This window comes from Anser anser (genome assembly GCF_964211835.1).
Source record: "Anser anser genome assembly, chromosome: 15".
In the NCBI taxonomy this organism is placed as follows: domain Eukaryota; kingdom Metazoa; phylum Chordata; class Aves; order Anseriformes; family Anatidae; genus Anser; species Anser anser.
In genome coordinates this window covers 6276895-6293399 of record NC_139736.1, presented here as the reverse complement: position 1 = coordinate 6293399, position 16505 = coordinate 6276895, and the positions used below count along the sequence as shown (strand labels likewise).

The window sequence follows — 16505 nt, the reverse complement described above, 5'->3', positions numbered from 1 at the left end:
TGCTGCACGATGCCCTGTGATGACAAGCTCTGCTCAATTACATAACTGAATGTTTCCGTTAATTGTGAGTGCAAGTTTAGCTCAAGGCTAAGCTTCTCTTTTAGGAAATGCGTTGTCTTACTGATTCTTCTGCTTAATCTGTTTGTATTTGCATTGTGTTGCTGCTTTGTCTTCATTGTGAGTTTTCAGGAGGATTCTGAGAGAATTAAGTGTGAAGGTGTGCATAGTGTTCCTGGGATATTGGTGTGAAGCTTGTCTATGTGTAAATTTGCCTTTTGTGTGATGAAACATGAAACAAAACTTAAACAAAAAAATGAAAATGAAACTTTACCTCGTGACTTAGAGTGTATCATGATTTTGAATTTGCTGCTAGGTATGACAAAAACTGTCATAAATGGCTTCGTCTCTTCGATTGGTCTCAAAAGTTCTGTGTGTCTGGGGCTGCACTGTGAATGTTTCCTCTGGGTCAGCTGCGGACGTGCTTTCTGTGGTAGTTGTTTCTTTCTAACTGATTTGCTTTCCATTGTTAAACATGTAATAGGAATTGCTTGGGAGAACCTTGAATACCTACATACTCCTAAACTGTTTGACTAATACAGCATGTCTTGTGGGGTTTGCTCCACAACCCTGGATAAACTGCTTTTAATGGAAACTTAGTCTAGCTTGAATGGCATGTTTGTTTCTAGGGGAATTTTCTCTTCAACTCTGGTAACTTTGCTGTTCTTATTTTGCTTTAGTTCAAGTTATTCTTCAGATGCTTTGGATTTTGAAATTGAACACAAAATAGATCCAGTATTTGATTCACCAAGAATGTCACGGCGTAGTTTACGGTTAGCTGCTGCAGGATTTAATAAAACAGATGATGCCCGAAGTGATACCCTTCGTGACAGCTCTTACTCTGGAAATGTGACTTTCAGAGAACAGTCTAAGTAAGCATTTTTATAATCACAATTTATTGGAATCTTGAGACTCGCTGTTTGAATGTGATAGCAAAAAAATAGTTTAGCTACTGTTTTATTCCTTGTTCTCAATGTTTACTATCATAATTTTGAACAGGATATTCATTATGTGGTTTATAATGAAGTCTTTGCAGAACTATAGATACTTTAAAGTGAGAATTTTCTCCGAAACCTGATTTGAGTTGTCTAGTCACATCTGTATTGAAAAAGCTTGACTTTATTAAGTTTAAAAAAATAAAACTTGTATCTTTAGTGCTATGTCTCTTTTGTTTTTGCTTTGTTCTCTAGGGTGGTAAGGCAGCGCAAAAGTACAAATAAACAATCCGGCAGTGTGAGAGAGACACCAAGGAAAACCCTATTCAGCTCTCCCATTTATAGCCAAAGCAGTTTCAATAGCCATACCACTGATGCATCCATGGTGTCCATGGTATTGGATGAATCTTCGATTCGAGAGCAGACAGAAGTTGATCATTTCTGGGGTAGGTAATGATTGCTGTTGGTCATATCAAACTGTGAAAACCACTTATGGTTTGGTGTATATAAACATACGTCCATGTTGTCCCCACCTGTTTTTCCACCCTGCCCCCAAACACCTGTGCATACTTCTACTTGTGCTGTAGGTGTCTGTTTGTTAAGATGCCTGCAGGAAATTCGCACTCCAGTAAACTTGATTGTGCTGGCATGGTCAACATCGGGACATACTGCACAGTGTAGCTGATACATAATTGTATACTTTTGGTTTGTGTTGCAACACCATAGATAGAATTTAGAATTCGTATCTATAAATCTATACTATCTTTTGTCTCTATCGCTTCAAAATGTGCATAGAGTAAACAAGTAACTTGATGAAGTTTCTCTTGAAAGAACAAAGGACAAGGATTTTCTTGTTTATTATAGGTAGTAGTGTGTTTGAACTTAAAATACCTTAGTCTGAAAGCTTTAACTTAGCAGTACTTCAGGATTTCCCAAGAGTTTTCTTGTGTGTGTCATTGGTTGGTTTGTTTTGGCAAGTATGTACAGGTATGCTTTTCTGGAGTCTTTTTTCACTGAAGAGGAAAATATGGGAGTTAACCGTATAAAGTATAGTGCAGGAGATCAGTGTCTTATTATATCTCCCAGTTCAGATTACTTTGTTTTTAGTCAGTATGCTTGTGACCTCTCGAGGGTACTAATGTGAAGAATCGTTTCAAACTTAGTAGAACGCATGCTAAAACTTAGATTACTTGTCTCTTGAAACAGAATCTTAAAACATGGTAGTACCAAAGCGTAATTACTAAACAACAAAAACAGCGTAAGCTTGTAACTAACTGATTTCAAGTCAAATAGGAGTTAAGGAAAAGTGTAGTTGTCATTCATATTTTGCTGCTTTTGTGATAGAATGCTTTTTATTAACTGTTGCCCTACTACATTAATACCTGAATATATGGCTTTGCTCGTGTGATGGACTGAAAAAAAAAAGATAAACACCAATCATTTAAGACTGCAAAGAAAAGTCATTTTAAGAATCCTAATTTGAGTTTATGTCAGACATCATAGTTGATCATGGGGCTTCTTTATATTTGGGAATGAACTCTTTTTCCTTTTTTTTTCCTCTTTGAAGGTCTTGATGACGATGGTGAACCTAAAGGTAACTAAGCTTTCCTTTTTCTTTTCCATGCATTCTATTTAATGGTAACTAGTGAAGTCAGTAATTTTTGCACTGAATTTTCTACTCTTGGTTTGCTAGGTAGTGATACTATGCTAACACAGGGAAATGGAGATATAGCAACAGCAGAAACACAGACCACAATGATAAATGGCTACACTTGCAGTGATTGCAGCATGCTTTCTGAACGGAAGGAGGCTCTTACAGCAAAATCAGCTTCTTATGTGCCATCTTCCAGAATTTACTCTAGGGACAGAAGCCAGAGACATGCATCTAGTAAGTAACTTTCTCATGTGTTTTGTTTACATAGCAGAATGTTATATGGTTTAATTGATGCATTTTCCATGTAGTGCTGTTTAAGTACTCTTCCTTCCCTGTTATATTAACCAATTAAATTCTAGAGATTGGATTGTATGAAATACTATTGTTTCTATATCAGTTGAAACTCATGGTATCTTAATAGATTATATGTCCAAACTGATATGAAACACAATGTGCCGCTGCAACCAGCTTTGATATTTAAGTGTCTCTTGATCTGTTATCAGACCGCATGTGTCTGTCAATGGATTTTCAAATGGAAACTTTTCTGATATGGTCCAATTATTTTTTTAAGTGATTTGAACTTTCAAGACTGAGCAAAATTGTTACTTAGCAGTGTTTCTATTACCCCAGAAAACTTGGAGATACCTGTCTACTTCTGTGTAGGTTTTTTATTTAACCTTCAAGCCTACTAGAGCGGTTTTTAAGAGCTGAACCGCAACCACTCGAAAAATTGAACTCCAAAAGGGAAAAAACTCTTTCCAAATAGACTTTATAGCAACTATATTCTTGAAACTTGAGAACATGTGAATCTGCTGGGGGGGGGGGGGGAGAAAAAAAAAAGACTTCTGCCTTTCCAAGGCAATCTCCATTCTCTGGATAGTGGATAGTTGGCATCAATGTCTTAGCTGTGTCTACGTATCTGCATAGCATCCTGAGTTTCTTGATTGTTGGAAGTCCTCATTGATCACTAATGTGATGTTTCTTCAATGGCCTTGAATTAGAAAGGAACCTCTTTTGGGATTCTGTAAATGTGTTATTCTTGAACGACGCGTGTTTTCAGTAGCAATAAACCTGTTTTGGAGTGTAAGGTATGACTTCAAACACTTAGAGACAAGTATTTCTTTTTGGAAGTTGTATAGTCCAGGTAGGAATTCTGTTGTCTTGGCAAAATGAGATAGTTTTTTGTGTTCCAGAGTTTGTATTCACAGAGGATAATCTTAGAAGTGAATTCAATTTTATATACTCTTTTGAACTCTAATCCAGCAATTGAGGTTGAGTTGGGGGTGGGACAGCACAGAATAATGGCAGGTTTTTGGAATGTGGCTGATACTAGGAAAGCAGCACTATGGAGGACTGATTTTGTTCCTGCTGCTCTAAGGAGAAATCTCTTCAGCACTTGAGGCAGACCTCTACAGTAACTTTCTTCCCTTAGTGTAAATGCAAGAAAAAGGTAAAAAATCCTCTCCCTTGTAACTCCAAATTGTTTGGAGTTGTGACTCACAAAATCATGATCGACAGCTCAAATCTCTGAGAAATCATTAGTTCTGTAAGCAAGGAATTCATCACTATTCACTGGAGTTCTTAATTCTCACTAAGGAAAAGTACTTGTGCTGAAGCCATCGTCTTGAAGGCATAGTTCTTGCAAAAATATTCACCTGTAATACCAAATGCATCTAGACTTCTCAAACCATGCTTTCTTGAGTGTCATGCTCCTGGCTAAACAAAGGCTTTTGATGCTTCATCCTCACTTTTCTGCAAGTTAACGGTCATCAGAGAACAGAGGTACATCTTTATGTGAGTGAATAATTTGTATTCACACTTTTTTTTAATAGGGGGCACCTATTTCTTCATGAGTAAGATTCTGCGATTGGTCAAACATACTGCAACATCTTTTGCATCCCTATTAGTGCAACTATTTCAAATGGTTTTGCTGAAGCTGAGTTATGAATTTAAAGGTACCTTTTCAGTTGTCTTCCTTGGTCTCCACAGAAAACCAGTGTGTCTTTCTTTGTGTTTTTTCTTTCAGACTTCATGTATGGCACTATGGTGTTCTTTTTTATAGTCTTGGCTGGCTTCTGTCTTTCTATCTTGTTTTTTAATTCTCTCACTTGTGCTGCCCTTTTCATACTTTCCCTCTGTTCTGGAAGTATCAGGATCCAGGTATGTGAGAGACATCTGTGTTACAGTTAAGATTCCGTGGTTGATTTTCTACTAGAAGGTGGTAGAAGATAGCTTAAGTTGTTTTTCAAAACTGTTCTGTGTGATAGTGTGGAATCTTAACTTCTCAATGGCTGCCAAGGTTTGGGCGACTTTTTTTGAATCTTTCAGGCCATTTTGCACTTAAAGGTTGATTAGATCTGTCTTGTAAAACTAAAACTCCAGTTGTCGCTCTGTGTTACTATAATGCTCATCTTGTTTTCCTTGAAAAAGTTCAACTCCTCTTTGCTTTTTCTTGTGTAACATATGCTCTATGAGTGAAGTTAAATCACTCTAGATAGAAGGTAACTGACTTTTCTGTGTGTATAAAACTTTTCGTGTTTTCCTGTCCTCTCTGCCTCAGTGCTCTATAGCTTGTCTCAGTGCTCTCTTCTCAGTCGCTTAAGATGTCTGATAAAACCAACACAGACGTGGCTCACTTGACTGATGGGAATAGGGACTCAGGATTTGATGAGTTGTTACTTAGGATTTGGTTTTTAAATTAACTTTGCTATCTGAAAAGAAGCAGGAAGATATTCTTTTTTTTTTTTTTGAACCAAAAAGCCCCGTCTTACTTAAGGAAGACGAAGTAGGATTGCAAAGGGTATACTTCCATGATCATTTTTCAGGTTTCCTGTGGGTAACGTGGCTTTTAATAGTGAACCAAGCAAATTTAGTTAAAATCTAGATATATAAAAGGCTTTGAGCTTGAGAATTGCATTCCATTTATCCTTTCTGGATATATTGCAGCTCACTCAGATTACTGTGGAAGCATGAATGTAAAGGAATTTTACAGGAAGGATAGCCATCTTGATGTGAATGAGGAATCAATATGTAAGTATAACAATTTGTTACCTTTAGCCTTGGGCTGTGTGCTAGGGTGTTGCTGTAATGACACTATGGAAGCTACACAGTAAATGCTTGTTTTTTAACTTAGGTGTAGAGGGGAGAAAAGTGATTACCTGGTATACTGTACCCCAGACAAGTTTTAGTATGTTGGAGTTTGCTTAATAGTTCTTGGCTTGGTAACTGATGTTATGAAGTAGACTTGTTCAAATTATCATGTAACAATCTTGATTTGATCCTGGTTTTGTCCCATTAATCATCTGTTACCACAACCAACAGGTGATGACTGTAAGGGGAAGAAACAGCTTGAAACATACAACACAGAGCACATGCAATCTTCAAAGGCTAAAAGGGTAGCAAGGACCATTTCGCACACCTTTTCTTATGCAGGTTGACTTGGACATTTTTTTTATTTTGCTTTTATTTTGCATCACAATGTCTCAATGTTAATCATTCATACTGTTCTGTGATTTTTTTTAATCTTCATCTATCAATGTAGACTAAAATGTAAAGTATCTAGGAAATTTGCTTAACATCTTTCAACATCTTTTCTGACTTCTTGTGCTGATATTGGCTTTTGTACAAGCTTGGTAGCTGGCTTACCTATTAAAAACAAGGTGTGGTGACAGCATACACCTTGTGTGTTAGAAAGAAAAGTCAGACTGTTAATTTATTGCGCTTTGGGGAAGTCTGTACTCTTAATAGGGTAGAAAGCTGCCATTAAATAAAAGCAAGATACGAGGTATCGGTATGCAGATAACTTTTAAAGGGTTTTTAATATTTTATTTTTGTTCTAGTGATAGTCAATTTTTACAGGAATTTTTTATAGTGATAGACTCTTCCCTGTGAGATGAGCGTTCCCTAGCTTGAATGGCAGAGGCATCAAGAATCTGTTGAGTGCTCTTTATTCAGCAAAGGAAAATGATTTGAGACCCTTCATTCACCTAAATGCTTCCCAAAATATTGGGTTGGTATATCTATAATCCCTCAGATTAACCCAGACATATCTGCTAATCTAAAAATGTAGGATTACTTTCTAAATGTCTCTTATGTAGTTTGTTCTGTAGAATGAACAGTCCTAGTCGTAGATACAGTAGCTGTTGGCTTCAGTGTGGGATTGAAGTTACAACATTTTGTTGTAGCCTGCTGCTTTTGGCTTTTGTTTTAAGAGACTTGAAATTGACATTCTGAAGATCCCTGGGAGCATTCAATTAAATGAAAACTAATTGCTTGTAACTTTCGTTAGGGATTTTTTTTCTGTTTATCAGTATATCTGAGATGACATTAACTCTTTCACTAGGTTTTTAAATTTTGTTTCCTTTTTTTACATATGAACCTAGATAACAAAGCCGATGTGTAATTCAGAACAAATGCGACACCTTTAAAATGGTGTGCTTAAAACATATTTTACAGTATTACTTTTTTGGTATTATCCATTATATTTGGCATGTTTATCTGATAATGCCATGATACAAAATGTAAACTTTGTCCATTGTGAAGAAGTGGTATTCTAACTACATAGAGGTTGTTGATCATTGTCTATTGCTATGCCTGAGAATTCTGTTTCTAAACTGTCCTGATTTTCTTGGATTCATATTTATGAGTGATTTACTTGTCTTTTAAATACTGAAAAGATAAGTCTGTAGATTACTGGAAGGTATGGTTTAAAATTATGCAGAACAAGTAATGATCAGGGTAATTGAGTTTATTCTAGTGCATGTACTGCAGGAGAACCTTAAGCTTATTACCATATAGTTAATTTGTTATGATCTAGGTTACTTTATACTTCACGTGTTGCGAACAGTGGGAGCAACTGGGTGGCTTGCGTCTCAGAAGGTGTTGTCTCTACTTTGGCTGGCCATTCTTTCTCCAGGTTACTATCCTAATTTGTGTGTGTATGTCTGTATGTTGCCTGTTTCTCCTTGGCAAAGTAAGAATCTGCAGTAGGTGGCTTACACTAATTCTGCTGTGCTTACGCTGTAGCTTTTATATCTTGAAATGCACATGCTACTGTGCTTTATTGACCAAAACATGCTTAATGAGAGAGTATGCTTCTGTTTGCAGGCATAATGGGAGACTAACCAGACTGTTTGAGGGACTGTGTGTGTGAATAACCCAGATAAGGGGTGTCAAGAAAAATGGGATGTGTTTTGGTTTGGTAGTCACTTCCTATCATGGTATTCCTCTTAGCAAAAACTCATTCTGCTTATCTGTGCGTTTCTTGAAACATACTGAGGTCCTCAGTGTGTGATAACTTGGACTCAAACTTTACTGTTTAATTTCCAGCAAGATAGCATTGTTACAACAAGAGCGCGTTTCTTCTTTTTGCATGGCTATTGTTTTTGAGTACCTGATGTCATAATGCTGTCATACTTGTGATGTAAACGTAGATGTTAATCTGTGTGCGTTGCCTGTGCTCGTGCCTTTCTCTGCTCTGCAAAGTACTCTTGGCCACAGTTGCACGTCCCTCTGCTTGGTTTCCTTGGACACGTGCTGCTATAACTATTTCATGTCACTGCTTTTGTCTTCTAGGGAGGGCAGCTTCTGGCATGTTCAGGTTGCTTAGAACTGGCTGGTATCAACTTGTTACTTTGCTGTCTTTGCTCAAGGTGTTTCTTCTTAGAAGGTATGTATTCTTTCCAAATAACTTATTGTGAGCAAATTTTTAACCAGATATTACATAATAAATGCATTGTTTCTTTCCTCTCCTTCTCTAGATGCCTTCCAAAGATTTTCAAACTATTACTGTTTGTCATACCACTGCTGTTTCTATTAGGTACGTGAATTGTTTAGTTATCATACCGATTACTTCCTACTGCTGTACCAAAATAGTACTTTTAGCTGAACTTTAGGCTTAAGGAGACGATGCAGAAGGAAAAAGACCAAGTTTCAGTTTGTGAAGTGTTTGTGAATGCTTTCAAAGTACCTGATGAGTCCTTGGGCACTTTTCCTATGAAAGGAATAACTTTGGTTTAATTTTATAGAGCTCTTCAGACAAAGTACGTATAAATGCACTGAAGACTTTCTTCCTTACTTCCCTTTATAGGGACAGCATTGAGCTCATAAAGAGTAGGCTATGTACTGATTGCTTTTGATTGCTGTAAATCTCCATAAAACTGTGTTTAAGTTCTTTGAACGGTGCACACTAAATCATTCTTTTTCTTTAGACCATACCTTAACTGCTTGAAATACTGCTACTATAGACAGGTTACCTGGTAATGTTCCAAGCCAGTTTTCTACTTTGAAATAGAAGGTGTTGAGATGTTTTTGAAAAGCAATTTCTCATCTTTGCATGCCCTAAAGAGCTTATATCCACTTTAGGGAGAAGATAAAATTTCTTAGAGACTTACAATGGGGAGTTTTAGGGAGAATAAGAAAGGAAGAAGATACCCTGTGTAGGAAATACTATTTCTTCTCACGAAGATACTGTAGAAATAAATGTAATCTTTGTCAAATGCTGTTTCCATGGAAGCATAAGTTTCTTCCAACTTCTGTTAGATATTATGCAATGCGGTATGAAGTAAACAGGGTGTAAGGGAAAATATCTTTGCCATAAGATAAAAAGCAATATTTATACCTGCCTTCAGTGAGTATGGCCTGTCCTACTCAGTAAATGGGATCTATGTCTTGGGGAAGTAGTAATACAAAATTAAGGATATATCAGGATATACAAGCAGAAGTCACCTGCCTCATAGCTGTGTAAGTGGTATTGATGGATGTTCCCTAATGCTCTTGAGTGCTTGACTTAATGTTTTTTAAAGTTGGCTCATGTAGCTAACTCCTATTCAGGCTGGAGTAGTGTCTAGTGTGTTAAAATGTAAGGTAGCTTCTGTCCTTAAATAAGAAGACAATCCGTAGATTGAACACCCTTTTTGCTTGTTTCTGCTCACTAAAGGTATATGGTTCTGGGGGTTTGATGGCTTCGTTTCATTATTGCCTGTGTTGAACTGGACAAGAATTGATAAAGTACAGAGAATAGATGACTCGATTTATGTTCCTGAGCCCCAGCCTGGTTCTTCCCATACTGTACAGCCTCCAAAGGTAAGGGAGAACAGTCTAGGCAAGTACTTTAGTCTCTTAAGACCTCTTACCTCCCCTGTCCTCAGTATTTTGCAATAACTGCTTGACACCCAAGATTAATGAAAATAACTTCTATATATTAAAAAAAAAAATCTTTACACCTTAGGGTACCATAAATATCTTTGATTCCGGTCGTATAAGTGAGCTGGAAAAGCAAATGGCCCTCGTGTCTGATAGATGCCATCATCACGATGAAGAATACAGCAAAGTGATGCTTCTACTCCATAATCTTCAAGATCAGGTTGCCCAGATGGGTGACAGAAGTGAAATATTGACGCTAATAAAAAATGTGATGGATCAACATCTTAAAGAGATAAAACTGGAGGAAAAGGTAAAGATAAGTCAGTTACTGACACTCTCTGAGACTGATAAAAGTACTGTTTTATTAATGTGGTTTATTAGTGATCTGTCTTTACGATTCTCTTTTTGGTATGAATTAACTGTTAGGCAGTGAATGTCAGGAAGTGCTCAGTGGTGTTCTTCTGTTATTGCTGACAATGAGTTAATTCTGGATAGATGGTCTAAAGTAGAATCTTACATCGTTGAGAAACAGCTGGATTTACCTCTTTTCATACAGAAAGAAGACACTAGGAAAGACTAGTGATGACGAAGGGATTTTATGGTAAACTTCCCTGTGTGTAACTCCTACTGCTGTGGAATCAGATCTTAAATTTTCTATTATAGACTTTTTAATTCATTATGCTACCTGCAGGATAAGTCACTTAAGCACTCTTGAAAAGCTTTGATCACAGAATGAAAGAAACTTTATGCTTTTTATAAAATGTCAGTTATGCTGTTTGTACTCAGAAAGTCCACGCCCTTTCCTTCCCTGTTTTTAAGACTGACTTCCTGGCTTTACATCAAGAACATGAGCTGCGCATCGTGATGCTGGAAGATCTTCTTAAAAAACTGTCTGCTGAATCTGAGGTATTGAAAGTTAGCTCTGATAAGTAGCTATAGTGGTAACTGGTAAAATAGGATAAAAGTTTTAAGTTGTGTGTTGGCTATCCCAAAATCCAGTTTGCTTCATTTTAGCTCTTAGCACTTGTTTAAATCTCAAAACTTGTGTTCTTTCTCTTCCTTCTCCATTCTTGAAGGTATTTTCAGTTCAAAGGTTAAAAATTACTCTGCCAGGGAGGTAGATGCTATTTGGAATAAAATCTTATGATACAGATACACAAATACAAATAATGTAGGACCATAATCCTGTATAGGTGGTGCTAGAAAGTGTCGCTTTTTCATTTGATGTGTTTATTCTTTCTGTATGTTAAACCTAATGCTTTTTGTGTCTTTTTTTTAAGAAAATTCAGAAAGAGCTTGACATAGCCAAAGCAAAAACAGTAAGGTATGAGCAATTCTTAAATATTTTTTCCAGTCCTAAAGCTAACTGATGGTAATAGACATTCTCTGAAATACAGTTAATGTTTTCTTTGTGTCAGTTAACTGACTGTAAGAGTCTGTCAGCAAACACAAACTTGAGTTTGTAATGCTGAACACCGGCACATGGCCCACTTCTGACATGAGTTGTCTGCAGCTACATGTTTTACTAGAGAAATCTGCTTATGTAGCAGAGTAGAATAACAGACTTCTTATGTATTTATGAGAGCATGAGAATTTTTCCTCAAATTGCTTAGTGAAGAATACAGTAGATGATTTTGATATATCTTATACTTAAATTTTTTGAATCTTATGAATTCTAACCTTCATTTGTGTTTTTGGTTTGTCATCTGTACTCACTACTGATGTACTGTGTGTAATACGAGGAAAAAAACCTGCAGAACTTCATTAAGTAGTTTCCCCATTGGGAGGAGAAAAACAGTTGGTGAATTTTAATTTAAATTAGATGTAAATAGCTTCTAAATGCTGACTAATACTGTTTTTCCAACATTGTGTACTGAACGCTGATCTGTAGTGGCCATGTAACCTGGTACTTATGGACGCAACCAAAACCAGAATAACTTTGTAGGCAGGCAAGTGTTAACTAAGGTAACCTGAAATTCACTCTAATCAGTGGCAAACTCAGGCAAATAAAGCTCAACTGGTCTGTCCAGCCTTAAGCTACCAGAAATCTGTCTGGGTTACTAACTTGTCAACATGATGATGTTCTGAAAGTCATCACTTCTGGATTTGTTCACAACTTTGAAATGTTTTGCTTTGAATATATTCATTCTAAGTATGCCTTAGCACCTTCAAAGAGCTGTAAGCTCACAATGTCCATTTCTGAATAAATGAACTAGGAAAGCACTTTGTGATAGATGAGTACATTCTCATGCCTTTGGAATTTGATGGAATGATTGAAACTGCTCTTTCTTAATTATTGACTCCTCCTTTTTATCAGAGAGGATGAACATAATCAACTTTTATCCAGAGTTAAAAAGCTAGAACTAGAGTTGTCTCAGGTGAAATCGGAGCTGTTAACTGGGGAAAGTGTGAAGACGAGTTGTGAGAAAATAGATGTCATTCATGAAAAAGTAAGTTCTGTCACCATTCTAGTAAAACTTAGTAATACTAGATTTCGTTCATAAACTTATTTGAAAGGCACTGCAAAAGTAACATGGGGATAGTATTCATTTTAAAGAACAGTAGTGTTTTAGGTTGTGGTACTTGGAAATTTTTTTCCATTATTAGGTGGCATCTTACCAGATGAGTTTGTGGTTTATTTTCCACAATGGCAATTTTATTTGCATTTGAGATGATGCAATAGCAGTTGTGTGTATTGTACTTTGCTGTTACAGCTGGTGCTGCAGCTGGTGTATCTTGCTAACTCATGCAAATATGGAAAGGAGGTCGTGTAAAAGCGAGTTAGGTTTGTGATCTGAGACTTATTTAAAAAATAAAGTCATGCTTTAATTTTTTTGATGCCTTCTGTAAGGTTCAGTTTGAATGTAGACAATAAAATATAGGTCTAGATTCGGGATTATCCGCTTTGACTAAAATACCATATTTGGGTGTCATCACAAGATAGGCCTAGTTAAGCACATCACTAAGTCACTTGCTTATGGCATACTTTGATTTACATACATAGCTAGACTAACAGGTACACTGCTCCCCTTAGAGTTGCTATGGTCCCTTCTTTGAACGTTGCAGTCAATTTCTTTGTATTCTGAAACAGACCCCCTAATGTAAACTGCTAGATTGTAGGGCTTAGTTAGCTGTGCATTGGTCACCAAACCGCTTAAACATCCATTTTTTCTGTGTCTTCTGCATACCTACCTCATCTGTTATTCTACTGTAAGTCAGTTTAGTTAAAAGATGTGTGAAATCTAGACCTATCGGTACTACTGGAAATATATATTGATTTTTCACGTGCCTATTATATGCAGATGGTATTACTTAATGGTTTATAAAAACTAATCAGTTCTCTTAATAATGGCTTCTACTAGGTAGATGCCCAGGTTAAAGAATCTGTCAAGATGATGTTTTTTGGTGATCAACATGAGGACTTCTCTGAATCACTTCTCCAATGGCTTACATCCAATTTTGTGACCAAAAGTGATCTGCAGACTCTGCTGCAGGATCTAGAATTGCAGATCCTCAAGAATATTACTCAACATATGTCTGTTACAAATGAAAGAATAACATCTGAAGTAGTAACAAATGTTGTGAACAATGCAGGGATCTCTGGAATCACGGAAGCGGTGAGTGAAACTAAGTGATAAGTTCAGATAAATTGTCCTTTATAGGCATTTTGTGGGACATGACTGTCAGTATAAGTGGTAGTGATTTTAAGAGATGCCTGAAAGATAAACTGAAATGGGGAGAACTACAGAAAATGGTGTGAGTGAATTCTTACAGCACTTCTTGTTGCCATTGTGAATGTGCTTTTTTTCCCCCAAAGTATGCTATCTCAAAAACTGAAAAACTTCCAAAGTACAAAAAGAAAAAGCTTAATGATTTGGGAAGGTGGGGGAGGAATGCAAATTCTGAAGAAAATATCAGTCAAGATACAGTATAAACTTGTTTTAAGCCAGATAGCCAAGCATTTAAAAATAGCTCTTATGTTGACAGAGGCCTTTGAAAGACTTGTGATGAAGTACATCTCAAACTTAGGTTTGCAGCTTCACAGATGTGTGGGTATATATATCAATTTTTCTATCACTTGATATTAAAACATTTCTTTCCATTCTATTCTGTGTCCATCTGTAGCAAGCACAGATTATTGTAAACAATGCACTGAAACTCTACTCTCAAGACAAGACTGGTATGGTGGATTTTGCCTTAGAATCTGGAGGTAAATAGTAGAGGAAATAGTATAAATAACATGAGTAGTAAAAATAGTGTTTGCTAAAAATCTTAAAATGAGGGCTAAAGGTTAGAGCATCCTTGTGTATCACCAAATGGTCAGACTACTGCAGTCTGTGCATATTTTTTACAGGGTCATATACCAGCCACCTACTTTATCACAGTCAAAAACAGGTGACTCCCTGTGTACGCATGGACTGGGGTAGAATAACTTCTAAACGTGTGTAACTGGGTAGTTGAGAACCATGGATCTATACGTGTGGGACATACACATCATTGAACTCACTATGGAAAATACATGCTCTTTCAGCCCTCTAAAACTAAAAACCTTTCACATTTTCTTAAACTAACATTGCATTTGATAGAAGCACTGCATTGGAAAACTGGAAAATTATTAGACCAACAATACCTCTAATAGTTCAGATTTTTTGTAGGAAAAAAATGATATATTCATTAAGCTACATACAAATCTCTGCCTTCACAAAATAAGCCTTTAGGAAGGAATAAAGAATTATTTCTGCTAACTTGATTTTCTTTTTTGAGGTGGCAGCATTCTGGGTACTCGCTGCTCTGAAACCTTTGAGACCAAAACAGCATTAATTAGCCTCTTTGGAATTCCTTTATGGTACTTCTCTCAGTCTCCCAGAGCGGTGATTCAGGTAATTAAAGGCCAAGTAAACAAATTCAGCAACATTATCTTGCATTGAGTGGTCTGAGTTGTCTTTCGGATGCTGGATATTTGCCTGTAATACACTGGGGGCAGTGGGAGACAGGGATATTTTGAACTTGATTTCTGGGAGTGGGATTCTTCTTGAAGTTTGATGGCATTGCCTAAGTCCTGCTTTGGCAAAACTAAGGTTCTTATAGCAGGCTTGAGTGGTGTATCAGACTTCAGTGAAGCGTAAGCACTGGGAAGATTCCTGTAAAAATAAATAAATAAAATAAATAAATAAAAATAATAATAATCTCAGGCTGGCTTTTTGGGACATTGGCGGTGGTTCAACTGGGTATGCTGTCTTCCTGAAGAGTGCAACTAAAACTTTACAGTCCATATCTTCCATTTTCTGTAGCATGAAATTACATAGTCCAGCTAACACAATGAAGTGTCATCTGATGTTGTTTGTCCTTCAGAGGCAGGATTGGACTTGTAATTAGAATCAAAGTTGTGAATTTGACTTCAATTTCTACCAAATAGCAAGTGGCAGGACATAATCTATCTTTTTAAGACTGTTCCTAATGATTCAGAATTCATTACAAAAAAATAACAAAATTCTTGTGGTTGTTCTTGTATTGTCGTGTTCTGTCCCCACCCTCCTGCCTCCTTGCCCTGAAATCTGTTGTCTAGCCGGATGTGTATCCAGGAAACTGCTGGGCTTTCAAGGGATCGGAGGGGTATCTTGTAGTTAGACTTTCCATGAAGATCTACCCAACTGCCTTTACGATGGAACACATACCAAAAACACTTTCACCATCAGGAAATATCACCAGTGCTCCTAGGAACTTTTCAGTATATGTAAGTCTCTCTAAACTTAAGTGATGTTTGTAAACGTAAAGGATATTTGTGATGTATATCTTGACAAATAAACAGCTTGAGAGAGAACAGCTAAGAAGAGAAACTGATGTTTGTCATTGCTCTTAAAATTGCTTATATTCTTGATGAGCTTTGAGGTGTAGAAATAAGTGCTAAAACTAATTTTGGGGGAGTTGTATTTGTTTTGTCTTGCTTGAGTAGCAAGTTTCTTTGGAGGGAGATGATGATTTTAATGATGTATATAGTTCTTTCATACACCTTCATCTGTCCTCCCCTCCCCAATTCTAGCTCTTCACTTTATTTATGATACATCTTAAATCTTTTTTTAATAGATCTATCTTAGGCTATACAACTGCAGTAATAAGTCATCTGCAAACATCTGATTCTTGACTTCTGTCTTGTTTATAACTATGATGCTCTCTCATTCTTGTTTGTCCTGAACACTTGATATTTTACACTGCAGTAGTGGTTCTGCTGTAGAAATTAAGGGGGTTGACTGTGAAAACTTGAAAACATAGCACAGGTATTAGCAGTGTAGAAAACTCCAATGTGCAGCCATTCCTGAACCAGCACTAAGTTGCACAGGAAACACTCTGTTCCTAGTTTGATAGACTTCTGGGTGCAGCTTGTTGATAATCAGTAATGTAGATAGGCTTTTAGCTTTTGCTTCCTTTAAAATTGAAATTAAAACAAAATCTTTGTCTTATTGCTACAGGGTTTAGATGATGAATATCAGGAAGAAGGTGTACTTCTAGGACAGTATGTCTACGATCAAGAAGGAGAGCCACTGCAGATGTTTCCAGTGATGGTGAGCCTGGGTGATGGGATTTAATTTGTCAGGCAAGGTAGTACCCAATGACCAGTGAAGAAAAGGGCCCCATTCTCTGTGCACTGTAAAAACAGAGGTAGAAAGTATCTGCTTGTCTACATCAATATGTGGTCTGAGTAGATGAGAAGGGAGGAA

General features: G+C 36.8%; 1 protein-coding gene across 22 annotated transcripts in view; it reads left to right on the top strand.

Annotated features, from left to right (window-relative positions):
• Positions 1–16505, top strand: part of SUN1 (Sad1 and UNC84 domain containing 1) — a 34517-nt gene that overhangs the window by 15990 nt on the left and 2022 nt on the right. For 10 of the 22 annotated variants that reach the window (XM_083799463.1, XM_083799465.1, XM_083799456.1 and 7 more), the window contains 20 exons: positions 738–929; positions 1248–1438; positions 2560–2586; positions 2686–2880; positions 4479–4601; positions 5593–5676; positions 5968–6078; positions 7463–7561; positions 8221–8314; positions 8406–8464; positions 9584–9729; positions 9875–10099; positions 10609–10695; positions 11070–11113; positions 12107–12239; positions 13152–13406; positions 13915–13999; positions 14554–14669; positions 15356–15523; positions 16257–16349. In XM_083799463.1, the coding sequence (XP_083655589.1) occupies positions 738–929; positions 1248–1438; positions 2560–2586; positions 2686–2880; positions 4479–4601; positions 5593–5676; positions 5968–6078; positions 7463–7561; positions 8221–8314; positions 8406–8464; positions 9584–9729; positions 9875–10099; positions 10609–10695; positions 11070–11113; positions 12107–12239; positions 13152–13406; positions 13915–13999; positions 14554–14669; positions 15356–15523; positions 16257–16349 (2527 nt within the window). The remainder of the gene's footprint in view (positions 1–737; positions 930–1247; positions 1439–2559; positions 2587–2685; positions 2881–4478; positions 4602–5592; positions 5677–5967; positions 6079–7462; positions 7562–8220; positions 8315–8405; positions 8465–9583; positions 9730–9874; positions 10100–10608; positions 10696–11069; positions 11114–12106; positions 12240–13151; positions 13407–13914; positions 14000–14553; positions 14670–15355; positions 15524–16256; positions 16350–16505) is intronic. The other 12 variants (XM_083799449.1, XM_083799448.1, XM_083799447.1 and 9 more) reach the window with 8 other exon arrangements.